Genomic DNA, 27,389 nt, shown 5'->3' with positions numbered 1-27,389 from the left:
AGGGAGCTTCCCCGACTTAAGTACTCAGATCATCAGACGTCCACTCCGGGTCAGAGAGGGAAACATGATAGCAGAGCTGCTGAAGTTGCTGTAAACTCTCTGGTATCTCGAGGCCTTATTTGCTGGCAGAACACACTGCTGATCGCTGTGCTCTCTACACTACACATGGGACAAGCCCGGAGGAGGACCTGCTGCACCCATCTCACGCATTCGGTTAAACAAGCACGCAGCAACAACTTTTGAGCCTGAAAACAATCAACTGATGTCTGTTGGATTATTCTGCACGTGATGAAAATGATCAGATTTTATTAAAAGCTGAAGGTCAGTCAGATAGTGTTCGATATTTTCCCCTGTTCTCAAACTTGACTTTGCTTCCAGTTAATGTTTAAATATTGTATTTCTTCAAGCTTTATCTTCTTCATTCCTGTTTGTTTATGTCCTAGATTAGTGAGTTAAAGAATATTTCATCTGAAGAGTAAATGGTGATAAAAAAAAAAAAAAAGAAGTTATGTCCGTCTTTCCTTATTCAGGATAAAGAACGTCACCAGTGTTTGGGGTTACATTGTGGCCGGGAAGCGATCAAAAGCAACGTGCTCCTAAAGGTCAAAACTGAGGTCAGCAGCTGCTACACAGCTAATATTTGTACACTGAGGAGTGGGTATACAAGCCTTCACCAGCACTGAAAACCTGCGTCTATATACAGCTGCTCCAAACTGGAAAATATTCTTAAAGGTTAATGGCAATGAGGTCAAACAAATGTTAGAGTTTTCTAAATCACACAAAGTCTCTGGGCAGCATTAGCATTGCTCAGATAAAACCTTATTGAGATAATACTATTTTATTTTACTTCCAGCTACTAAGTGAGTCTCAAACTAATCAAACAGAAGTGTTTGCTCCATTAACTTTCTATGCCAAGTATAAAGATTTTCCACTCACACTGTATATCATTGAACCGTACGTCACCACTGAGAGAAAATGTCACTTCTGAAACTATTGCTGCCTTCAAATGGAATTCATGAGCTTGTTTTTAGGACTAAAATTCAATTAAAGTAGCTTAACATACTTCCATTCACATGAACAATAGCTAATGTGTCACAACTCGCAAACTCTGAGGTTTCAGACGTCATTAATACCACAAGAATGGCCATTCATATGCACTCTACTCATTATGGTAAACACCACACCATAGGAACACAGCATATAAAATGTTGAGCATTGCATTGTGGGAGAAAGCAGAGCAGAACGTAATGTAAAAACTTCAGACACAACTTTTTTTTGTTTTGTTCTATTTGTGGAATTCAGACACTTAAATAAAATGTTTTACATACTGAGGTTTATGATACAATATTATTACTATTATAGTATTGATTTAGTATCGTAAACTGCACTCCAGCCTTTAAGAGCCTATTAAATGCCTGTTGGATCGACCACCCTTAAAAATGTAACGGGTCATATTTTTGTCCCATGACAGTCGCAATAACAAAACCCGTGCCATGAATCAGTGCCTGGTTGAAACCTTGTAACTTCATGAAAGAAGAATCTAATTTAAAGATATCATCCCGGCAGCTGGTCGCAGCTTCATAAGCTCATGACAGTCAAAGCAATAATACAAGTCACGTTTCACTTTATTGGCAGACACGTGTGCATTACTGTTTGCTCCTTTAAGTGGCTGTAAGTAGGAACCATCATGTCTAGAGGACACTAAAATAGACCAAGCTGAGCTGTATAAGGAACCCGGGGTGGGCGGACAGGGAGCCTGTTTACAATTAGCTTCATCCTAATTTCTTTGAAACGATATCAGAAAATGCTGAAGCTCAGAGGGAGTTGACAAGCTGATTAGTCTGGTCTGCTTTTAGCAGTTGTCACCCTGAATAGAAAACACATCAAATTCCCAAATACTGTACATGAACACAGTCATGCAAAGTCTTTCTCCCATAACATTTTCATAACTGTGTGACAGAAGTGTAAGCAGACAAAAGCTCCCTTTTCTGTCTTCGGGGAACAACAAATCCCCTTCTCCCTGAGAGTGCGTCACTGCATCATGAGTGGGGAACTATAAAATATTTGAACTAAATTAGTGAAACAGAGCAGAAATGTGGAAAAAAGTACTCAGTATGAGAGCACAGACCGAGGAGGACAGAAAAGGAAACCAAACCGAATCTCTGCCAGTCTTTCAAGTGTATTTCACACTGAGGTAAACAGTGGACAAACGACCTCGATTAAGAGTTAACTTCAAGTTGACTTTGTATCACGGCAAAATGCAAATTAGAAACGCTGATCCACTCCAGCAAAATGTGAAATAGCCACGCTCTGACCTGTCTAGGCGTGACAGTTACACGTTTTCCTGTAGTAGACAAAAGTGAAAAACCACTGCATGCATGTGATATACAGGAAAGTTAAACTTACAGGTAAATCACATAATTGGGGTCACTATAAGCATAAATTGGGGGTAGGAGAAAGAACATGGTTGTGGTTGGAAAACCACAAACAACTCACCCACAACTTCCTCACCTCCTGAATTCAAACCTCATTGTCCTGCATGGCAGTCTGTGACTAAAGCCAGCAACCCACCACCCACAATACTGCAGAACAAATTGCTATTACCTTTGTTGCAGGATCTTGATCCGTGTAACATGACATTCGTGTGTGTGTAAGTTTGACGCTTTCAAAACGTGCAACTGTCACATCCAGACTTGCCAAGGCGTGGCTATTTCACGTTTTGCTGTAGTGGACCAGCGTGTATATTTCATGCTTTGCTACGACACTGGGTTGCATCACAGGATGACATTTATTTGGATTTTATGAACTTTTTATTTGTCCTAAATATTATCCTAAATAATATAATATTTTCCTGTCTAAACTCATGCTCAAGAAACATATATCAGTATATTTGCAAAGGCCACAGTATTGGCTGTTGCTTCGGGACAACGGCACGGAAACCTGTCTATTCAAACAGGGGGAGGTATGAGGGTGCTCAGTGAGCGCCATGTCCTGTGTTTAGTCAGGAGACATTGTTCAGCTGTCAGAGGTATCTTCATCACTGACACTTTAATAAAGACTTTGTAGGGTTGAGGGGTGAGGTGTGGATGGGACGAGTCGGCTGCTGGACCTCAGGAGTATTTGATGAGGGTACGATGTAGCTGTACGGGAAACATCCAGAATACTGAAACAGTCTCTGCTCCTGTACTTCAGCACGATACATTTACAATGGGGTTGTAGTATAACTGCCAGCTTTAAATGAAGGGTGTTAACACTCACATTAAATAAACAGTAAACAGTCACCATTAATTACTGGATACGTTTACTGAATAGCTTGACAATGCATTTTATTGCTAAGTCCAATGAGAATACTGATACCACAGACACCGCCTTCTCTGAATATGAAGCTAAGGCCAATTAGTAAAATAGAAAGATGTTGCTTAACTCTACCCTCATATTTAGCTTTACATATTTTTTACCCACACTTTAAAATTGTACTAACATCTCATCTTTAGTTTCTTTTATCCTTATATAACCTTAACACAAATGTAAACTCATGTTATGGTTTTATAGAGCGTAACATGCGGTAAGTTGTTCTAGCCAACGTTAGCTGTTTCTTCCTGTTAACAGTTCTTGTCTTTAGTTAATTGCTTAAACTGGCTCTACCTTAATATCTAGCTAGCATATCTTTTTCAAAAACAAAATGACCTACATAAACCTTTTGACTAGGTTGACTAGTATATATCCAGTGGTTTTTGTTTCTAGTTTGTTTCTTCTCTACACAAACAAACAACAGGTTGTAGTTTCATGAGTCACATACTTCCGTTTTTAGGTAACATTTTACGCTTCCATTTGTTTGTGTTAAACTAATCATCTTCTAGCTCCAGCTGCATGTGGCCGACCGTAAAGAGATTAGAGTATTACTGACCCTCGAATCAAACTTTTGACAAGAAACACATTTCCCAAAATGTCAAACTATTCCTTTAATGTTTAAGTCATAATTGATGTATAAAGGCTACCTGGTGTGAAATATTTCTTTCTTTCTTTTAATGAATATTTAACTGCTGTGATTTGTGATTAGGTAACGTTACTTTTTCTTAAAACTGTGTTTTTCTTTCATCCCTCCACCTCCTAATCTCTCCTGTGTCCCGCAGCCTCGTCTCTCTCTCATACACTGTTGGGGTGACATTTGAGCTTCGAGGGACCTTTGAGTGGTGGAGGAATTGAACACCAGAACAATGGAGGCAAGCTGGCGACCTTCCAATGAGTGCCTGTGTGTGTGTGTGTGTGTGTGTGTGTGTGTGTGTGTGTGTGTGTGTGTGTGTGTGTGTGTGTGTGTGTGTGTGTGTGTGTGTGTGTGTGTGTGTGTGTGTGTGTGTGTGTGTGTGTGTGTGTGTGTTACCTAACCTTATCTATTTGCAAAACAAATGCACCAACACAAAGATTTCCATGAAGACACATGGTTGCACAGTGAAGACTGTGTGCTGATGCTAATCAGCAATAGTGAACTACATATTATAAATTATTACAAAGCTTGTAAACTGACAAACATCACTGTCAACCTGCGAGTGATAGTGACAGTCTATGACCTTGCATTTTACTATGGCATCATCAGAAACACACAGACCACCATATACCCAGCAGCATGCAGCATTGTAACGTACTGTATGAAGGCAGAAGCATGTTATCATGTGCAACAGCTATCAGAGGAAGCAGTTAGTGACATGGGACTCCTGCTCTGTAATTTCCTCCCTCGGGTCTCTGGAGGAATCCTCTCTGAGGAAGAAAGACACACTCAAACCACCTGTTCTTCAAATGCATTCACGCAGCCTGCAATTTCTCTACAAGAACAAAAATGGCAGGGAACTACTTTGGGTTGAGAGTGGAAAATATGTAGAACCCTTGAACTGTGAAGATATAAAAACCCTAATTGCAGGTGAGAGTCCCTGCACAGGGAAGAGTTTACTTCATAAACACAGTGCCGCTGAATGTAAGCTACAGTCTGGGCTGCTGGCAAGATGTGAGCTTTAATGAGATCTCTGCAAACTGCATCTTAAAACCAAGACTTAATCTCTGCTTTTCTGATGCTTTTGTGGTCTGTAACATATGGAGTCGGTGGATGATGCTGCCAGTTGGTCAGTCTTTCTCTTTGGGTCTAGAGCAATAACAATTACTAAACAATGACTTTCTATTTTGGGTCCTTCATCAAGCCAAAATGTCAGTTTTGCAAACAGTTTCGCTGACCTTAATGTTCTGTTTGGGATCCTGGATTCACAAAAACATACTTTATGACCTTGATGTTTTATGACTATTCCTAATTTTATGAGGAAAGATAAACATGATTCTCTCAGAGACTTCTGCTGTAAAAGCCCTAATTAAATAAAATGGATAGCCATCTGCTGTGTGTTTAAGCAGCACCCCCTGCCCAGATCTTGAATAAATCAGTTTGAGGTCTTCAAGGGGGTTCGAGCTTCCTGGGGTCTATCAAGAATCACATACTGTACACTGGATAGCTCAACTGCTTCCACTCTCTTCTTAACTGTAGCTTATTGTTTGTTAGGTCAGATTTGAGAATCTGGAAGAAGAACCAACAATCTCTCACAAACAGGTCCTGCTGCCTGTGGGGAAAAGACCGCTTTTCACCATAGCTCCAACATATGGCAACAATGAAGAGCGACTCCCCTGTCCTCCCTGTCCACCTCCCTTCCTCCATCCTCCTCAGTGAGGCAGAGGACAGCAGAGTGGTGTACTGTGGAGTCTGACATGCTGACCTCCGGTTAGGTCAGGGAACATGGACACCCTGGATCTCCTCTCCCTTCATCTCCATTTCTAACAAGCTGCTAGACAAGTGGGGTGAGTGATGTGAGCAGCAACATTATTATGACACTAATACTGGATGAACCTCAGGAATTACATCCAGCGATGGGAGGCAGAACGTGAGGTTGTGGAGGTCGGGGTGGTGGAGGGGCATGTAGGGAGTGCTACTTTCATGGAGTTAGCTTCCCATGACAGACAGTAAAAGTTGTATATCAATAGTAACTGCAACCTTTACCTAAATCTAGACTGAGAACTTGAAAAAACATTTGTATTTGACATGTTTTAGGATTCAGAATCGTCTAATGTTGATGTTCATTTCATGTTACCCTGAAGACTGAGATGCCGCCTCCCTGGTTCACAGATTTAACTGGAACCAAACCGTGCAGCAGGTAAACTGACTGATCAACATAACACCAGACAACTGCTGTGACATTTGGGCCAACTGAAAACCTGCCAAATGGGAGTCTTGTTCTGATTTCACAACCCATGACTGAGACTCACTTCAAAGTCACCAGGCACTGTTTGGTGAAAACATCCTTATTACCAACAGCTCCATCACACACAGTACCCATGTCATGGCCTGTATCCTGTTTATCCTTGGCCCTGAGGCTGGCCTGGCCTGCAACGAAACACATAAACACACACATAAAAGATGGAAAAGCAGCATTGCCAGAAGATCGAATCATCCTGAGAGTCTGGATTCTCCGTTTTATAGAGCGGTCTTAAGTGCACGGTGCATGTGCATTTAGGGCGTGTCTGAATCCAGTTTTGTTCGTTTAATGGTGGATAATCTGAGTACAAAGAAGGCGCACATTTCAAAGGGGTGGTGCTTAGTTTCTTAATTAATCTCAGGTGTGTTTTGGGCGTAACATAAAGTAGACCAATCAGAGTGCCATCTCTCATTTCCCTATAAAAGCCTGGTGCGCTCGCTCCTTGGCGAATAACGACATATTTTCCAAGTTGTAGGAAAGAATGCTTCTCTGCAGAGGAAGCAGATCGGCTCGTGTGCAGACTGAAGTTCAAAACAATTATCTTTCTCATTTTAATCTGTACTTTTAAAAAAAATCTTTGGCCTGTGTGCATGCTGCGTGTCTATGTGTGTGTAACAAACGTAAAAGCGTACGTTGTGAGTCCACCTATTACTCCCTTAAGAAAGTGTCATTAAAATATCAGTAAAAAACTCAGCCCAGAATCACAACAAAGCATGGAATACACACACCTTCCACTGCCTCTGCACGGCCTGGCATCACCTGGACGTGATAAGAACACGCATGTAAACAGAGGCAGGTCACGTGACAGACGTCATGTGACAAACATCAGTGAACTTTTCTTTGGGAGTTTTTTAACCCTGTGGTATTTCCCTAACCTTAACCAAGGTTTGTTTTTCCTAACTCCAACCACTCGAACCACGTGGGTTTCCATATGGTTTTGTTTTCCTGAAGCATGTGACACTGACACAAGACGTCACATTGATACACTTCCCTCTAGTGGACGAGCATGTGTATTACATGCTTTGCCGTGATATCAGGTTCCAGCCGAGCCGTGACGTCGTCACCTGTTGGTTTGTGAACGGCCGTTATGAAGCCTTGAGTTTGGAATTTGGCCGGCGCCATCTTGCTGGTCCCGAGTGGTTTAGAGCCGGTAGTGATCATATTTGGACGAGCTGGGGATCTAATTGGAAACCCGGCAATACTGCGTCCTGCCCACTGATAGCAATAACCTGACTGCACCACAGGCCTGTCAATCAAACAGACACGCCCCCAAAAACCCGGCTTTTTAAGGCTTATTTTCTAATGAATGACGAGATTATTTCCAGATGGACGGCCAGAAAAATAATAAGAAGGAGAGACTTTAGCTAACAACACTGATATAACGTGTGGAGAAATTTTATTAACAGACCAGATAAATGGGAGTCTATAGAGCCTTTTTGGAGACAACCTTTAGTGGCACTAGGTGGTATTGCAGCTTCAGGCACTTCTGCATTGGCCTCATTTTTTAGACCTGGAAGCACTGTCCACTTTTATATACAGTCTATGGTTGCAGCACTGTACGACTGATTTTGGATCAGGTTTTGGTTTTGGTCAATCACTTTCTGCTGCCTCAACATAGCAATGCACCAACAATGCACCCGACCACACCTCATTTTAGGAGCAACATGGGTGCTCAGATGGGCGCTACTTAAACAACTAAGGTGCTGGATAGGATAATAATGTCAGCCTGAAACTATCAAAAAAACCAGCTGTGAACGGGGTCAAAGACAGAGCCCTGAGTGTCATATGAACATACAGTCTCTTATACATACTTATACTTACTACATATTTAAAGACTATTTTGCGAATATGCTCACATCCTGCATTTATCTTTTTTTGTCAATAACTTTTATTTTTTCACAGTGAAACACTCCTTCTGTGCTATAATGCTGCTGTTATGTTATTTTCCATTTTGTCTCACTGTGTGCTGTAATTGTATCTGCTGCAGTGACCAATTTCCCTGCAGGGATTCTAATATAATCACTTCATATTCTTGTGAAAAGAAACTACTCTCCCAGCTCAGCAGGGACATCCAACATGTCATCCACTCTCCTCCAACACTCCATCATATACCCTCGAGAGAATTTGAATTTCATCCTGGCAGTGATTGACAGGCAGTTATATGAACTGTAGGTCATCTTTGCTGGGATCCCAAATGCTTAAAGAAGCTGTGCTATAGGGGTCAGCCTCCTGTAGCAGGAGTCTAACAAAACCTGAAAACTGTAGGAGCCGCCACTCTCTCACCGGTGACCCTTTCACGGTGTCACGTAACCCCTAAAATCGATTTTCCTCAAAGTGCCTTCTGGGCATTCCTCCAAAACTCTGGAGCTGGAGGGCAGCTAAATTAAATCTACAAAGTATTCCCAGGGTGGATTGTGCTGACGTCGTCAAAGAGGCGGCCTTAAATTCTGTCAACTCCTGAAGTTGACTCCCAGTTACGGTTTACTGGTCCCAGAGGGCAGCGAGGGTGCGCTGTCCCACCGGCCAGCCAGTTATTAACCTGTTTCCACAGAGATGATGACGGGAACACGGCCTATTGTCTGGAAGTCATTAAGGGAGCCAGGGGTAGCCAGGGAGTGGCTGCATACCTCTGTTAAACCCCCAGCATGTGGACACACACCAACACACACACACACAGACACACACACACACACACACACACACACACACACACACACACACACACACACACACACACACACACACACACACACACACACACACACACACACACACACACACACACACTACTAGTTCTCTTTTCAGCTGTGCCATGCTTTAAATTTGATTTTTACTTTCTATATCGGTCCAAACCTATTACAAGTACTAATAGCATGCCTTTATCAGAATAAGAGTATTCAAAATAACCGTGATAAACAGTTTGCACTGCCAAACCACTCATGCAACTTCATCACAGATGCACACAGACAAGAGTGAAGAAATGATGTTGCATGAAATGATGAAAAAAAAAAAATCCAGGGTAATATTAGAGTTGTGATTCAAAGGCCAGGGGATATATATGTTTGAGAGAGTGTGTTTGCATGCTTGAAACTCTGTTTTCTGTCTCACTCAGGACTGTATTAATAGCCACAGAGGGGGGTGGAGGGGTTGGTGCCAGGAATCCAGCCTTAAAATGCAGCCCTGCTCTGAGGGGGAGATGGGGGAAGGGTTGAAGGGTGAGGAAGGGGCAACAGAGACAGCAAAGAGGATGGATGGATGGATGGATGGATGGATGGATGGATGGATGGATGGATGGATGGATGGATGGATGGATGGATGGATGGATGGATGGATGGATGGATGGATGGATGGATGGATGGAGGGATGGATGGATGGGTGAATAGATGGATGAATAGGTGGATGGATGGATGGATGGATGGATGGATGGATGGATGGATGGATGGATGGATGGATGGATGGATGGATGGATGGATGGATGGATGGATGGAGGGAGGGATGGATGGAGGGAGGGAGGGAGGGAGGGATGGATGGATGGATGGATGGATGGATGGATGGATGGATGGATGGATGGAGGGAGGGAGGGAGGGAGGGAGGGAGGGAGGGATGGAGGGATGGAGGGAGGGATGGATGGATGGATGGATGGATGGATGGATGAGTCTGGAGAGTCTCCACAGACAGAGTGAATGTCAACTGTCTTTATCCCTTTCATTCACTCATTCATGTGAAAAAGTGTGTGTAACCGGCTGGATCTGGACACACACACACACACACACACACACACACACACACACACACACACACACACACACACACACACACACACACACACACACACACACACACACACACACACACACACACACACATGTGCTCAAACATCCTTCCCTGCCTACAAAAGGTTAAAGGTCGAACAGACTTTGAGAAGCAAACTGTCATCTGAAGTTCCTCAAAATCAGTATGAAGTAGTTACATGACATTCACCCTGTGAAACAAGTAATAATAAAGCAGTGAAACATTTCTAAAGGCCTTTATGAAACACTACCGCCAATGTGTGTTTCCGCAAGTGTTCCTGTGTAGTAATCCCCGTTCCTCATGGCACCACTGGAGCCCAACGTTAGTTCAAACAGAGCCCTGAAGTTTGCGTTCACTGATTGGAATCAGCTGCTTGTGGCTCGTCCATCAGCTGTGCAGCTTTTCATGCAGCGCTGCCTGACACGTCTCACTACTGCTCTGTTCATACAGTACATTAATCGACCAAACCTCCTTCGTCATTGGTAAAAAAAAAAAAATTTTAAGTAATTAAATCCCCTTACCCTACAATTCCCGAATAAGACATCAATTCCTCAACACAAGTATCTTTATCTGTGAAGTATGGGATCTGCTCACTTGCCAAAGGACCCTTTATCCAGGGAGGATTAATAACATTTGTCTCAGTAGAGTACATGAAGTAATATCTCCTACTGAGCTTGGCAGATGTTATCTTTACTCCTATTTTTTTGCCTGTTGTTCTTGTTCTTTCTATGATTTCATTTCATTTCCCTGCTTTAGTACTTTACTGTACAATCTCAAAAATGTAACTACATATTGGGACAACAGATGAACAACAGTTTCTGATGTATGTGGAGACTGTCGACAGTGAAGACAACGTTGAGGAAGTTAATTAAAGGATTCTCAGTAATACACATTTAAAAAAGTCATTGCTCACTTTGACCCCCACTCTCAATCTGTAAACTGTAATATATCCTGGCTTTAGTGGTGCAGTGGTTCGCGTTGTCGCCTCACAGCTAAAGGTTTCGGGTTTGAATCCGGGCCAGGGCCTTTCTGTGTGGGGTTTGCACGTTTTCCCTGTGTCTCTCCGGGTACTGCAGCTTCCTCCCACCGTCCATAAAACATGCTCCTCAGGTTAATTGGTGATTATACAAATTGCTCTTAGGTGTGAATGGTCTTTGTTTCCGTCTGTCTCTATGTGCTGGCCCTGTGATAGACTGGCGATCTGTCCAGGGTTTCACCATCCGTGACCCTGTTCAGGATAAAGCGGGTATAGGTAATGGATGGATGGATGGATAGCCTGGCTTTATTACATGCCTTTGTCACAAGTATCGAAAGTGTTTGATGACCACATTTGAGGGATCGTTGTGATAAATATGTGTTTATATATACAAAAGAATATTCTCCCTTATTTTGGTAAAAAAAAAAAAAAAAAAAAAATCATGGAAAAGCCTCATTGGACATGAATACTTCTTAAGTTAGTTTAAAGCTCAACATGGTGAGTCAGATACAATGACTGTAATAGAAGTCTCCATTGCACCATTCAGCACACAACACCAGGACATTAGCTTGATTTTTACTATTAAAATGGAGCAGAACCACAGACTCCAGATAAATGACCTGTAGTGGTGTATATCCGCCTCCATAAGCGGCAGAACAAGTATGTGTGCATCCAAGGGAGCAGTCACACAGTTTCACCTTTTCCACAACTTATTTGCGAAAGGAGGGTCTGTGCATGTGAACGTTCACCAGCAGCCAGTAATCACAGCGCGATTCAGTTTGGACCGTGATCAGTTCATTTAAGTGCCCTGAACCTACAATCTATCCATCAACCTCCTCTCAGACTGTGACCAAACTAAAACACTGCAAGCTGCCGTGCTCTGCTGCCTGTGTGTGTATGTGTGTGTGTGTGTGTGTGTGTGTGTGTGTAAAGATAAGAAGCAGATAGCATCGAGGTTAAGTTGTGTAATGTTAGTGGGAGATGGGGAGTGGAGGGGGTGTAACCCGATCAGACCGTGAAATAGCAACTTGAACGCTCAAAACTCAGACAAATGGATTCTAATTTTGAATGTTAGTGTGTTATTACTGTCACACAAACTTTAACGGCTTGGTCTGATTGCTAGAGAAATGAGACAAGGCTTGAGACAATGGGTAGCTTCTGCCTCGCAGCAGTGGCGGTGAGAGTGCAGATGTTCCTCCAAATTAAAACCACATTTCCCATAAATCCTGTTGCTTCCCGCTAGAATCTACGAAAACTCATCTTGCCTTTCATTCCTTCCACTGACTGCCACCACCAATAAAAAAGCCTCTGCTGAGTTTGTACCAGACTGTTGACAGCAGAAATGCCACAGAATGTGCCAGGAGGATGATTTATTGATGTTTCATTTGGTGCATGCAGCATCTTTAAGCTAAAGCTCATGTGACATTCATGCAGCCGGTCCTTTCAGCTTGTAAACATCTGCAACTGTCCCAAACTCAGCTTTTCTATCTCAAGAAATGAGCTCTTACATAACAGGTGATGGAAGAGCTGTGCTGAGCTATAAATCGAGTTCACCCAGTTGATGTGTGTTGATAGAGAAGAGTGGATAACCCTCCGACCTGTCAGCTCTAATCTGATCTTTTCATCTGCTAATAAACACACACGGTGGAGGAATGTACTGTGTTTAATGCGGTGCGGTGGCGGCGGCTCGGGCGGTGCAGGTGCCCTTCGGGGCTCAGAAGAAAAATTAAAGTGGTTTGTGTTTCTGAGCAAGAAAACAGAACCAGAGAATGATAAAGATTTAATAAAAAGATTTCATCAGATCGAGTCCACCTCTGATAAATACTAAAACTGTTTTCTCTGGAAAGCCCTCAAGAGAAACTGATGTCTGATAAATATAACATTTTTATATGAGATTTAGTGTTCTATGATGGTCTAAATGTTGCTTCAAAATCAGAATCAAAGTACACCCTGACAAGATAAAATATATAATCTGAACTATATTTCACACACACACACACACACACACACACACACACACACACACACACACACACACACACACACACACACACACACACACACACACACACACACACACACACACACACACACACACACACACACACACACAAATATGCACACACAACAAATCTTAAAGAGGCATTCCTGCAATTTGCACTTTTGTGGTCTTAAAGAAGCTTTAAGAGCTCACCAGAAACATATTTTGAAAAGAGCAGAGGAACAGATATTCTGACTTTTAGCCCCTTCCATTGATCAAACTACAAAAACAAGGGTTACTATATTTCCCATAATGAAACTAAGCTGCATCGTGACTGTTAAAGTCCCACATCTTTTAAACTCCTCAGACAAGTTTATAGTGCTGTTCTACTCACTTTTTTATTTTATTTTGTATATTTGCTGTCTCCGAGCCTAAAATGAGATAACCCTAATGACATCACTGTGACATCATCAGGCTTATTTCCTCAGGTGTGATTAAAGCCCCAGAGCCTGAGAAGATATTATATGACTGTTTTCACAGGTGCAGCAAAACCCCTTAAGATGAATAAAATCATTGGAGTACCCTTTAACTCAAGGTCCACTTATTAGTCAGTTTTTTTTCCTGAGCTTTCAACCACATGAAATAAGGTTAAAATAAGGTTAAAAGGTTAAAACACACACATGGTGACGACCGAGCCATCTGCCGAAGAAGACAATGAGGCTAAAAGTTCTGGCAAAAGCTCGTAAGCATATCCTCTTTTGTTTTTGTTTTTTTATGATTTTTGTCTAGTACTTAATGAATCAAAAAAAGTGAAGCATTTGTTGAGGTGATGTGAGAATGGCAGGTGAGGAAGAAAAAGAAATGGAGTGAGTGGAAGAAAGAAGAGGAGGGTCAACTGCATTTCTTCCACACTCAATGTACTCCCAATGAAGCACAACATTCCTCACAATGGCCCATTGAGACGGGTGCTTTGGCACTGTAATTGGCAACAGCGGTGTTGTCTGCATACGTGTGTGTGTGTTTGTTTGAGATGGTAAAGTGTGGAAGGGGGTTTGAGGAAAAGGAGACATTGTTGAGAGGGTTTAGGTCTTTGTCCTAATCCTAATCTTGGCTAATTCCTGTTGCCCAGAACCATTACAGGATAGAAAAGAGCCGCACAGCTGCCTCTTTACGAACCTCGAAATCTTCCAGATGGAAACACACACACACACACACACACACACACACACACACACACACACACACACACACACACACACACACACACACACACACACACACACACACACACACACACACACACACACACACACACGTATACACACACAGCTGGGTTTCCATTCATGGATTCTTATGCGAATTCCACCTGGTGAATCAGACAGAGGTGGCGAATTATGACAAAGTTTCTCATATATTGTAAAACACTAGTCATTATCTTTACGAGGCAGATTGGGAGTAATAAATATGCCCAAAAGAAAAGAAAAAACATAGGCCTCCACATACAACATACAACATACTTCAACTCAGCTGCATTTTAAGAGCAGAGACACAGTGAAAAAAAGAAGTTCATAATTCACACAGATACGTGCTGCAGGTGTGTTCTCGATATGAACGGGATCCTGCTGACGTGCTGCAGGTGTGTTTTTTGGGGGTAATGAGTGTGTGTGTGTGTGTGTGTGTGTGTGTGTGTGTGTGTGTGTGTGTGTGTGTGTGTGTGTGTGTGTGTGTGTGTGTGTGTGTGTGTGTGTGCGCGCGTGTGCGCAGGTGTGTGCAGGTGTGTGCGTCCTCTTCATGTGGTGGCTTGGCAGGTCACGGTGATGGTGCACAGCAATAGCTGGAGAGCAGGCTGGAAGGCAGACACGACTATACACATCTCCCTGGCACCGATAGCTACTGCTTAGACTTGAGCCGTGTGTGTGTGTGTGTGTGTGTGTGTGTGTGTGTGTGTGTGTGTGTGTGTGTGTGTGTGTGTGTGTGTGTGTGTGTGTGTGTGTGTGTGTGTGTGTGTGTGTGTGTGTGTGTGTGTGTGTGTGTGTATTGTGTCAATCAGGCCTGTTTGAACAGCCAACTGAACTTCATATCCTGTATCTTCCTCATTCTCTCTCTGACAGACAGGTGAGGATGTGGCAGTGAGGGCGAGCTGTGGTTATAATTTCCAACACTGAAGTGTGTCAAAGAAAAAAAATAAAAGCCAGGAAGCTAATTACGCCAAGCAGAGAAGCAGTGAACCTTTGTGCACACGTGTACTCCTTGACAGTCGTCTCTGATCCGTGCTTCTGCAGCGGTGTGTTTGGCTGACAGCGGGGGGATCTCCCGCTGCACAGAGAAACAGAAACAAAGGTGCCCTTGTGTTGTTTAGCTCTGACCACATGATTTCACAGAAGATAACATTCCTTGGTTGTATCCACCACATAGTTTGGTAATTGCAGATAGAGGAGCAACAGCAAATTTGCATAATGTGTGCATCTGCGTGCACGTGTTTTTAACTATTGTATGAGTCTTACACGCCTGTGTGTGAATATACTTTAAATTCCAAGAATGTTGAACAGATGTGGTACATCGGATCCTCTTTGAAACAGGGCCTGCAGATAAAAGTGGTACTTGGACAGAACTACAGGAAAAAAAAATATTTTTCTGTAATTTATGCACACACAAAAAAAAAATCTATATATGCAATATTGTTCTGTGAAAAGAGTAAGTGCAACTTTTAACTATTGATTACAGTTATTTTTAGTGACGATACGTCTATTGTCGATGGCCATTGTTTTCTTGTTTTGTCTTAGTTTTCTCTGTTTTTATCTTGTTCATTGCTGCTGATCCTGAGTGCCAATTGAATTTTGTTGTATTCTTACAGCGACAATAAACTGCCTTATGTCCTTATGTATTTGGCATCAGAAGCTTGTTTTGCCCTCGTTAACAGAAAGAACTTATTGTAGGTGTTTTGCATAATTATCTGCCAGTCTCTGATATCTGCTGACGAAGCTGATCACTGCATGATAGTCCGTCAGTCCATATAAATGTGTGAAAATTCAGTGTTTCAGATGATTTGTTTGATTTTTCGGTACTGGCTGCACGGTACAGCACACATTTGTCCAACATTTGTTTCTGTACTTTGTAGTTATCATGTCATCACCAAAAATGAGAGGGAACATCTGGAGCTTTGTCATCACTCATAAGTAATATGTGGCAAACCAACTAGCCAGTAGCTCCGTTGATCTAACATGCGAAACTGTCAGCGACCGAATGTCACCAGCTTCCCCACTGTGGAAAATTGTCAGCTGATGTTAGTTAACCATGTTAGCATTAAATAACATGTTAAACCCTGGTCTCTGTCTTATACAGGCTAACAGTCAGGTTTCTAGCCGAAAGAAACATAAAACGAGTAGATATATCAAATTATAAATTTAATTTCAGTCTGGAAACTACAATAAAAGGTGAATTAATTATTTTGAATGCAGGAAACAGCAGTAGGGTGGAGAAGTAGAGCAGGCTGATGAGGAAACAGATGCACCTTCAGGGTTTCAGGTGAGCTCCTGATTATGAATTATGTTTTGGAGCATTTAGGTTAGTCTCAAGATGTTCAGCAAATACAACCTCTGAAAGTCAACCTAATTGTTATGAGTTTATTTTGGGGAGGTGTTGGTAGTTGTCCTACCAAAGTTGAGATCAAATCGATGCTCTTAGGTCTGAGTTAACAGGCGAGACGAAAACACAGCTTCACCAAGGAAGAGCTCTGCTCCCAACAACGAAGTGACTCTCGATAGCAGCCTAATAAATGTCAGCGGGATAGGAGTACCTTGGAAGGAAATAACAACTTTGAAGTACTTGTAAAGCAAAAAAAAAGTTTGACGTGATTTCATGGTTTACTTAAGTTCATAACTAAACTAAATAAATGTTGTTATTGTCTACTGGTTGCACACAACAGTTGTAAAAGCTGCAGCCAGTTTAAGAAAGCTTTAACATTTGGCGTTAAAGCTTTCGCAGTCTGGTAGCCAAGATTCCTCTTTCACAAGAAGTGCTAAAAAAAGGAGAATAAGTAGGTGTAATATACATACAGATGTAAATCTTTTTTCTTCTTTTTCTATAATTGGTGTCAGAAGATAAGCATTGGAGTTGGTTTTAGGAGTGAAAAAGTCATAATGGTGCCTCACTAAAATAAGTATATCTATATCTGTATATATATATATCTAATGATCTGAGTTGCTTTCTTGCAAAATCACAAATTCCTGAAAGTAACACTTAACATTCAAACCCACTCGATTGCAGGAATGGAAAGATTTGACTTTCCTCAGCTGGTGTGTCTTCTCTTATTTATCTAGATATTTAGAAAGATGGGACACACTTTCCTTTCCACACTTAAGATCCCATAAATTTCTGATGAGAAGGCCAAGAAAACTGCACACTCTTCATCGACTGGCTGAGTGACCAAAGGATGGATAAAATCCAGGATATTCTCTATTTGGTTTCATTAGACGCAAAGACAAGCCAGGGGAGGAAGACAACAGGGACTCCAAGATTAGTCCAATGCTAGAAGACATACTTTCATGAGCAGCATCTTGTGGGGACAGTAAAAAGTTATTCCTGGTAATAAGTCTGAAACCGTGCAGCAATAAAACTCACTGTGGTCACCACTGATGCAGTGATGAACCGTGACGTAACCCAGACACAGACACCTCGTGAAACCAGTTTTGGTATCGAGAATAACGTCAGTTTTACAGTAACCGGGAGAACAGGGTTGTTTTTAGATTCACCAGTGAGTTTTTGAATTTCTTAAGTAAAGTTTAGAAAGAGTTGCACAAGACCAGAGGCTGCTTTGTCTCAAACCAGAACCACGTAATTATTCAAGAGGAGCTCAAACACAGAAACTGAACCCACGTGGTTTTCACAGGACAGCGGCAATAATGAGTGACTGGAGCCTCCGTTTCACAATGCTGATTTCACATATTTGGATCAGGTCTGAAGAACCACAAAACCCCACTAACCTCACCTCCCAGGAGCCTACTCGACTCATGTTACTGTACTTCATGAATCTTTGAGCATCCTGGCGGAGGGCTGTTGTGCAACCACAGTGACACATCCAGCGCCTCACATGACACATCATCGCAGCTGCAACGCAACACTGAAAATATGCCTCTTTACAGTAATTACAGGATTACATATTTCTGCTGTTGTATATCAATTTTCCATCCATAATATAAAGTATCTGGAGTATGAAGTGGTGGGTCGACACAACTATGTCAGAGCTTCTGTGAGCTACAACCCAGCGGGACATAAACTACAAATTTACTTTGATGAGAGTCCTGGAAACTTGAGATTTAGGCAACTTTTAACATGACAGCAGTGATTTATAACCTGCGGCTGAAAAAATTCAATTCAAATTGGCTAAAACTAAGTGCAGGTGTTATAGGCAAACTAAACCACCTAAATATTAGATAGCGTGATTGCAAACTAGTCTAAACAGTTATCTAACAGTAGCCTAATACAAATGGTTAATAGCTAGCTAAAACTAATAACTGGAACCGTTACCTAAAAATAATGGATGAAGATACAAATATCTACCACAGTAATTGACAGTTTGAATAATTAACAATAAAGTATTGTGTGAATTAAAATTATGAGCAAAATGTAGTGGATGGTCAAAACATTGCTAAAAGCGGTTGAACAGTCAGCTTAACGTGTTAGCTGACTGACGGAAAGAAATAACAAAATAAATATAATAAGCTAAATCACAAAAAGTAATGGTTCAAATAGATAGCTAAACGTAAAAGGTAAACGGTTGAAATAGCTAAAAGTAATGTGTAAATCGTCGGCTTAAAGCAGCTACTGAATAAGAACTTCAAATACTTGAAACAGTTAGCTAATTGATCAATTGTTAAAATAACAGCAATGGATAAAAGTTGAAATAGTTAAAAAGTGTCTGAGAAATGGTTGACAACGTTACCTTAAAGCTGATCTATAAAATCCAGCTTCTGACACTAGTAGCAACATTAAAAGCTAGAAACTAAACTGAACCAAACACTGACAGTTTAGTTGTTCACTGAATACAATCAACGGTGTTAAATGACATCTAGTTTAATATCAATGCAAATGAACACAAATGGAACATAATGAGTTACGATGATGATGATGATGATGAAGGCTTTTCATCAGTCATACAAGGTTGGACACCACTTAAGGACTCGAGATCAACACATTCACATTCACACATGCGGTAGTTACTCACATTAGTCTTGCTGGACACGGCGAATGTGGCTCGGCTGGAGAAGCGGGTGATGGAGGGGCTGCTGCTGGACACCGGGCTCGTCACCATGGAGGAAACTCTGGAGCTGGCGGGGGGGCTACTGGAGGTGGGGGAGGATGAGAAGGGCGCCGGTGGGGATGCAGGGCTGGATTGAGTGCTGAGGCTGCTGTAGGTCTGCGCTTGGCTGCCCAAGGTGGAGGTCTGGATGTGGAGGTGAGCCTGGCTCTGCGTGTGAGCCTGACCCTTCCCGTAGATCACCTCCTTCACCTCCTGATGGTTCTCCTGGATGTCATTTAGGTGATTCTTGTGGTTCTGGATGTAATTGTGGTTGTTGTTGTTCAACAAGGTGCTCCTGTCACATGTGATACCACTCAGGAGCTCCACCTGGCGGGTGAGAGCCTCCAGCTGACTCCTGAGCTGCCGGTTCTCCTGCTGGAGCTGAGCCACGGCTCGTCCGAGGGGCCCGCTCAGGCTGGCCGTGTCCTCCAGACGACGCTCCATACCCAGCTTAAAGGTGCTGACGTCCACGTGGATCTCTCTGATGGCGTCCTGGAGGGTGTGCTCGTAACGGGCCAGAGCTGCACACACGGTCTCCCCCTCTGGAGAGGAAGATCGTGGGTGACACAAGTCTCCCATCTCAGCCAGGGTTGAGGCTTCCATCGGCTCAGCTGCTGCTCCTGACGACCCGCTGGGAACGGGCCAGACGGCCTCTCAGTCTGTGAGTTAACGTCTGTGAGGGAGATCTGCTGGCCACTGGAGATTGTGTTGCCTCAGTCAATGTGCTGAGGGTTTGGCTGGAGGGGGTGGGGAGTGATGGATAAGGGCTGGGAGGTGAAGGTTTGTTAGTGGAGGGCAAAGGTCTGGTCTGCGTTATCCCCACTCCTGAGATAGGACGTCCCGAGCTATGTCTTCTTCAGTGAGCTTTGTCTTACTCTGGAGTCTGTTTGAAACAACGAAGGACATAAGACTGTCAAACTCCTAAAACTTAAACCTAAAACATTTCCTTTGCAGGACAATGAGACAAGAATCCAATACAGTAACACTGAAACAAAAACACGTAATAAATAATTCAATTCTGAATGTCAAACAAAATCAGAAACATGACATTTGATTCAAACACAACAGTTTGGACTGAAAAGAGCAAGAAAATCTTGTTTTTAAGGATTAATAATGACAGAAGGAAAGCATGCATCTCTTTGAAGCAGCTATGTTTCATAACTGACATTAAACACAGCAGTGAGGTAATCGTCCCTCACAGCTGCAACGAACCTACCTCCAATCTGCTCTCTGGTGCAGCTCACCACTTTCCTCAGCGCTGAACAGCTGTCTGCATGTGTGTGACTGTGAGTGAGCTCTGCTCTGTGCTTCCAGCTCTCTGGTTTGTTTAAACTCTCAGGTTGAGCACTCCTCTCTTCTGGCCCGGAGGAGGGAGGAGACAGGGAGGGGTAAGGGAGGAGGGTGGTGGTGGAGCGAAGAACCAACACGGAAAGAGTAGTAAATGTGCAGGGAGGGAGCGAAGGGAGGCGGACTGGGTTTATAACTCTCCCTCCTCCTCTTCTTTATATCATAAGTATGTATTTCACTTCGTCATTATAAGAAAATAACAGATGGAACAAAGGTAAAGAATATCTAAGGTTCTTATTGTTTATTTCATTCAAGTGTATTATTTCTTCATAGCCATTTACAGAAAAATACAAAAATGAAAATAAAATAAAGACCATTTACCATTTTTAAATCTGCTCTGATGACTTTTTTATCTGAACATTAGATCAAATACTTCAGTAAACCTATCAGTGTTCAAGTCCATGAGACAGCAAAAGTCAGCACAGATTTCTTATGACATAAGTAAATTACCAAGATGCAAAATATTGTATTTACGTAACATTCTCTAAGTAACGTACTTTTATAAAAACATCATGTAAAATGATGTTTTTTTTCCTCAAACTAATCCCTAAACCTAACGCTCATTACTTTTCACGCCCAGGCAAAACGTCACACTGACACAGTCTCCCCTAGTGGACTGATGGGTGTATTACACACTTTGCCGTGGACAGTTATCACCTAACCCTGCCGTGGAGTGAAGAACCAATCAACAAGCTCAACACTAAAACGTTCTTTCTACTTATTTTGCTTTGGTTTCGTATCCTGCAACATTAGGGCCTCACGATCTCATCAGGTTCCTTTCTGAAAACAGGAAGCTGTTTCTTAAAGAAAGCTCAGATAAAGTCACCACACACTACTGGCCCAACAACAAAAGACAGAAAGACAACATTAGCGACTAGAGAATGAACACTGTTGAGCATTTTAGCAGTTAAAGAGCCAGATGTTATTTGCAGGAGTTGGTGGAGACCAAAAAGAGAGATAAAAGAGGAGTGATTATTGGATTTACATTTGTCACGTGGCCAGAATAATGACGCCAAATGAATGAATATCGCTCTCCGCTGGCTGGAAGTGTAACTATGTGCAACCACATTGGCCACTAGTGGCGAAAAACTATTAATGCAGCTTTAAAGTTCTTCAGATCTTTTTCCTGACTTGGTTTGAGGACTCTGTGTTTATTTGTTATTAACTCCAACTATGAAGACCCTTGGATCATCAGGGTCACTTTTAGTTAAGCGCTGTTTTAAAGGGGCGATGAAGCTGCTGGTTGCAGTTTGTTTTCATTTGTTTTCACTTTGTTTGCAGTTTTCACTTTACACATATAGTGACAAATTAGAGTAAAGCTTTATCATTGCACGATTTCCACCACCATTTGTTGTAAACAGTACATAGCATATGGCAGCGCGTTCGTTGATTTGCAAAGAGAGAGTCCAGGAGAATTGTTATTGCTCAGTTCAGCAATTTATTTAAGCATTAGAGAATCAAAATCAGCATGTACATGGATCTTTTCTGTTCAGAAAACCACAGACTGCAAGCAGTTAACTGTAGCCAACTTTCCAAAAAAGAGTCCCTACCTTAGCGTTACACAGTTTTAAATGAGAAGGTGCTCCTATCTGATTGGTCATAAAAAGGTGGAGAGGCGTGGTTTAGACTTAGCTCTCCCTTCATTGGTGCGTAGGCTGGTCTCACTTCCGCGCCGCTTCGCTTCCACCAGTCACAGGAAACATCGCCCTGAAGGGAGGAAACCCTACACTGTCTCATGTGCTGCTCCTGTTCACTGCAAGGTTCCTCTTATCTGTTCAGTAGTCATAACTTTATCAGAGAGCGGCACCGAATCTTCATGTCATGGTGTTCTCCTCGAGCGTGCACCTGGTGTGACCATGAGGTGTGAGAAACAGTAGGACAATGCCTTAAATTGTGCAAGCAATAAACTCATAAACTCAATAAACTCATAAACTCAATGAACTCATAAACTTGTGCATCAATAGTTTTTTTGTAATAAGTAAAACCTTGGCTCATTGGTTTGTATAAAAGCATAAAAGTATAAAAGTAAAACAGGTCTCCCTAACACATAGATGTATACCATTAGTCTTAAGTCATTATAGGGGGGAGTTAATGGGGGTTGGATTGAGTTTCAGTGATTTTGTCCTGTATTATTACCCTAAAGGATGTCTTCATTTAGTTATTTTTATAAGTTCTGTTCTATTGTAGTTTTGTGCTTGATGGCAGGACGAGACAGACGAAGGACCACCACCCTCCCCCTTGTAACTGGACCCCAACCGAGCAAACATTCCACACCAGATAGCAATTGTGTGTGTGTGTGTGTGTGTGTGTGTGTGTGTGTGTGTGTGTGTGTGTGTGTGTGTGTGTGTGCGTGCGTGCGCCTGCGCCAAAGTGTGTGTGTGTGTGTGTGTGTGTGTGCGTCCACCCTGCTGTGTGTGTGCAACAGTTGAACTGTGTGTGTGTGTGTGTGTGTGTGTGTGTGTGTGTGTGTGTGTGTGTGTGTGTGTGTGTGTGTGTGTGTGTGTGTGTGTGTGTGTGTGTGTGTGTGTGTGTGTGTGTGTGTGTGTGTGTGTGTGTGTGTGTGTGTGTTAAGAAGTGTGTGAGGGTTAGGAGACGAGGAGGGGGCTTTTTCCTGGAAGATTGTCTCCCCCCCGTTTCCACCTCTCTCTCTCTCTCTTTGAAACACACAGACACACACACACACACACACACACACACACACACACACACACACACACACACACACACACACACACACACACACGGCAGGTTTTATGTAAGTCTGCGGTGGGCAGTACGATACACAGGTCAGAGGTATCAGCTTCATCACTCATCTGGGATTCTTAAAATTGGAGAAAGCGTATATTCCAGGCTGATAAATCTGGAAAAGTATATTTTTCTTTATTTTTAAAAGGCTCAAATGAAGCTTTTAAAAATGTTCTCCCTTGAAAAGTCAAGCATAATGACAAAAACAACATCGTGATCATTCATTTTCTACGTCAATATTGCAGATCTAAAGGATTGTCTGACAGAACTTAAGACCTCCAATTCATTTGTTCATTCATAGCAGCGGGTCGTCTCGTGGAAACTGAAACGTTGGGTTCATTTACCTCTTAAAGTGATAAATAAATAATGAATACAGAAACAAATCACTTCTTTAATTTCAAATATGATTATTTAGAGTGTTTTATTCTTCACTAAACTGACTTTATTTTTGTGTGCATATGAAATAACAAAAAAAAGAAGAAGATTTGCACTTAATCTTGTGCTGCTGTTGCCTTCATGTTAATGTATGAAATTCTGACCGCAGCCTGAAACAGACGGAGAGGTACTACGTTCTCCTGCGTTCTCATTCAGCATGAATTTGACCTCAGTTCATAACAAAGGGTGGTGCTAATACCATATTTTGTTGTTTACCTAATTACATTTAACTGAAAAGTAATAATAGCGAAGGGAATATCGTTTTCAGTGTAGACAACTCAAATACTAGTGTGAATGGAGTCCAGTTTGACACTTAAACCATGTTTCAAATTTGAATGGAGTTAGTAGCCCGGTGTGTTGAGGAGTTTTAAAGCTGCACCGTGCTGTTACGGTGATTGGATGGTGTGACATGCACTTAGCAGCTGAGGCTTTGTGCAATATTTAATGCTGCATGTTTTAACTCATTAAAAAGGTTTGAAATTGTTACACCAAATTCTTAAAGTCCAGCAATCAATATTCATATTTTAACAACTGATCAATTGACTGCGTGTCATGTGAAAGTGGTGCCTCGTAATGAATTGTCTCCAACTCCGCCGTTCTCCTCAGCTACATAAGCATTTATTAGTCTTTTAGCTAATTGTTTTGGTTTAGCCTCTAACTGTACTGTTTTGGTTCAGTGTCACCATCAGCTTTATAATAAATACAGAGGTCATCTATCAATGCTGTGCTTAAAGTTTGTTTTGTAAACCCCAAGAAGAAAATCCAGAATTATGACAAACTCATGCTTTGTCATGCAACATCATGATGTGATCCATTAAATTATCAAATTCAATTTAACTGAATGCAGTAAAAGGAAAACGTTTCTCATTTTTCTTGGACCACTTTTTACTGTCCCCGAAGTACCGCTGAGTCCATGGACCCCACTTTGAGACCCACTGCTTTCCAGTAACTATGAGTCAGCAGGTAATGTGGTTTGATCTGCATGAATCAGAGTGACATGCAATTTAAAAAAAAGCTTCAGCTGCAGTCACAACAACAGATCTCTCTTTCTTTCTGCGCTGCCTCCCTCGATCCAGTTTGAGCTGTTTCATTTTTTTGATAATGACCGAAAATGTTTGACTCCGGCTCCCCCAGTGCAGAGCTGAGGCTGTAAATGTCCAGTGTGATTACTGAAGAGAAGAGCTTTGATTCTTTTCCTCATCTGGTCCTCACCCAGATAAAGTATTTGTTGGTCTTGCAGAGACATTTGCAAATACACGTCTTCCCCTGTGCAGCAAAGGCTGCCTCAACAGATTAAGTGTGGATTAGGTCATGTAGCAGACTGGAAGACGTTTGGGGTTTCAGAAATACAGCACACTTATGGTGTAGCATATATCACGGTTGTCAAGGGGCAAACATCTGTAAAAAGGAGGGAGCAAAAGAAGTGGTTATTCGATGCTTTTGTACTTTTTTTTTTTAAAACAAGTTCAACACAGATCTGAAAGCAAACAGGTTTTAAAGACTAAAGAAATAAACTGTGGGCAAAAAAAGTCCAATAATCATGTTAAAGACTTCATTCACAAGGCATTAAAGTGGCCAATACATATTTACACACGTTACCTTGAAATGAGTCCTTCGTATCTACTTAAGGAGCAGGTCCCCTTCGATGGAGGGCACCATGCTGCACCACCTTTCAACAGTAGCCCAGAAGAGTCCAACTAAATGGCTCAAGAGGGCCTTTAGAGTTTTTATTGAGCTTTTTACCACCATAAATTCTCTTTCACAGTTGGAAGTGGAGCGGTGCTCAGTTGGATGAATCTGCAACTTCAAACTTCGAGGCCACTAAATTCTGGACACTGCTCCTTTAAAGTGATGAAAGCCAAACTCAACCAGCTTTAAAGATATATTTCAAGCTATAAATAGTTTTAATATTAACACGGGTATAAATTTGAATCTGTAATGTGAGAGAGGTTAGTCATGGGGACAACTCTACAAGGAATTATCACCTCGCTTTGACATATTTAGCCCACCGATAGCTGTAACCTGACTACACCGCAGGCCTTGTCAATCAAACAGATTCCCCCCCCAAAACACAGCTTTTTGCAGCTAGTTTGTCGGTAACTGTGTCTGTCTGCTGTTTGGTGCTGACCAGGTAGTGAATTAAGCATTTTTACTCTAAACATCTGCCTATTGTGGAAAAGTAGAAAATAATGCTACAAGAGCTACAATCAAACGGTAAAGTCGGGGGTTCGACAGATAAAACATGACCGCAATTCACTATAAAGCTCAATAAAGCCAGCTGAAAATTTTGTTACAAACATTTATTCACAGTTACACAGTTATTTGATTTTCTTATTATGAAAATATGGATGGAATTTCATCTCTTTGATACTGTCTCATATATTGGTGATGAGAGATATTTCACTGGCCTGTCTCTGACTGTGGTCCAAGATTATAACAGTGAAACAAAACAGGCAGAACACAGATATGGTCAGTGCAAACACAGATCTCAAGGGGTGATAACAGCCCTCAGTTGCACGTAATGTTGCTCAATAAGTCAAGACAAGGGCAGACAAACACTCATTAAATGATTGACACATTTAGATGAAGTGATCAAGGTTCTCACACTGCTCTCTTTGTGTCTTTTACAGGAAAACATGATGACGGCATGATGACATCCAACAGGTTGCTTTGGTTGTCACACTAGATCCTTAAATTTACCTCCTGTTGGAAAAAATGGAAATGTGAAAATGGAAATGTGAATTCAAATGTGGTTTTAGTTGGAAGAAATAACTTTTTTCCAAACAATAAACAGGGTTTTCTTTTTCCTTCTGGCTTCTGTTTACAGAGATTCTAATTCATTACATTTTTGGCTTATTTTACAGCTGGCAACAATTCCAGTGCTGTGTTTAAGTGAATAATGTTTGATATGTGGCCATTAGGGAATAAGCTGTTTATAATTAAGTTGTTAATTATAGGTATACTCGTATGAAGACGGTGAAACTGTGCAGCTAAACATGCCAAAGAAAACCACATTCCTCCTTAGTGCTCTTTAATTTCTCCTCCGTCATCATCCACATCCCCCCATATCACTTTAAGAGGGTTAGGGTATACACACACACACACACACACACACACACACACACACACACACACACACACACACACACACACACACACACACACACACACACACACACACACACACACACACACAGTGATTTATTCAAACACTTACAACTCAGCATTAGCGGTACTCACAACACACTCTGACTGCTGGTTACAGATTGTTAACATTAACAAGAGGGCTTTGGGTTCAGCCGCGAAACTACGTCAGTGCCGCTTTAAACAAAAATACATCCACGCTCCCTGAAACTCTTATAACACACACACACACACACACACACACACACACACACACACACACACACACACACACACACACACACACACACACACACAGATGCAAATATTGCAAGCACACAGCACAGCAGCATCGAAGCAGACTGCCAAACTGTTCTTTGTCGAAACATGAAAATGAGTCAGGCT

The 27,389-nt window shown here is 41.9% G+C and overlaps 1 protein-coding gene and 1 long non-coding RNA gene across 4 annotated transcripts in view; one reads left to right on the top strand and one right to left on the bottom strand.

Annotated features, from left to right (window-relative positions):
* smtnl (smoothelin, like) overlaps nucleotides 1-19,937 on the bottom strand; it is a 34,894-nt gene extending 14,957 nt beyond the window's left edge. The window contains exons 1-2 of one of the 2 annotated variants that reach the window (XM_069699970.1): nucleotides 19,260-19,937; nucleotides 15,266-15,352 (exon numbers count right to left, since the gene is read on the bottom strand). In XM_069699970.1, coding sequence (XP_069556071.1) covers nucleotides 15,266-15,352; nucleotides 19,260-19,937 — 765 coding nt within the window. The remainder of the gene's footprint in view (nucleotides 1-15,265; nucleotides 15,353-19,259) is intronic. The other variant, XM_069700808.1, reaches the window with a different exon arrangement.
* LOC138622688 (uncharacterized) lies at nucleotides 148-26,674 on the top strand. 2 transcript variants are annotated; one of them, XR_011311051.1, is made up of 5 exons: nucleotides 148-321; nucleotides 531-614; nucleotides 4,134-4,223; nucleotides 19,653-19,995; nucleotides 26,492-26,674. It is a non-coding gene; the product is annotated as an uncharacterized lncRNA (long non-coding RNA). The 2 variants fall into 2 exon arrangements; XR_011311068.1 differs by lacking the exon at nucleotides 19,653-19,995.
* Nucleotides 26,675-27,389: the final 715 nt, after the last annotated feature.

Source organism: Brachyistius frenatus, unplaced genomic scaffold (genome assembly GCF_029030835.1).
Source record: "Brachyistius frenatus isolate BFR_SWC_R1_liver_20210118 unplaced genomic scaffold, ASM2903083v1 Contig_1, whole genome shotgun sequence".
Classification (NCBI taxonomy): Eukaryota; Metazoa; Chordata; class Actinopteri; family Embiotocidae; genus Brachyistius; species Brachyistius frenatus.
This window is presented reverse-complemented; position numbering and strand designations above follow the sequence as displayed.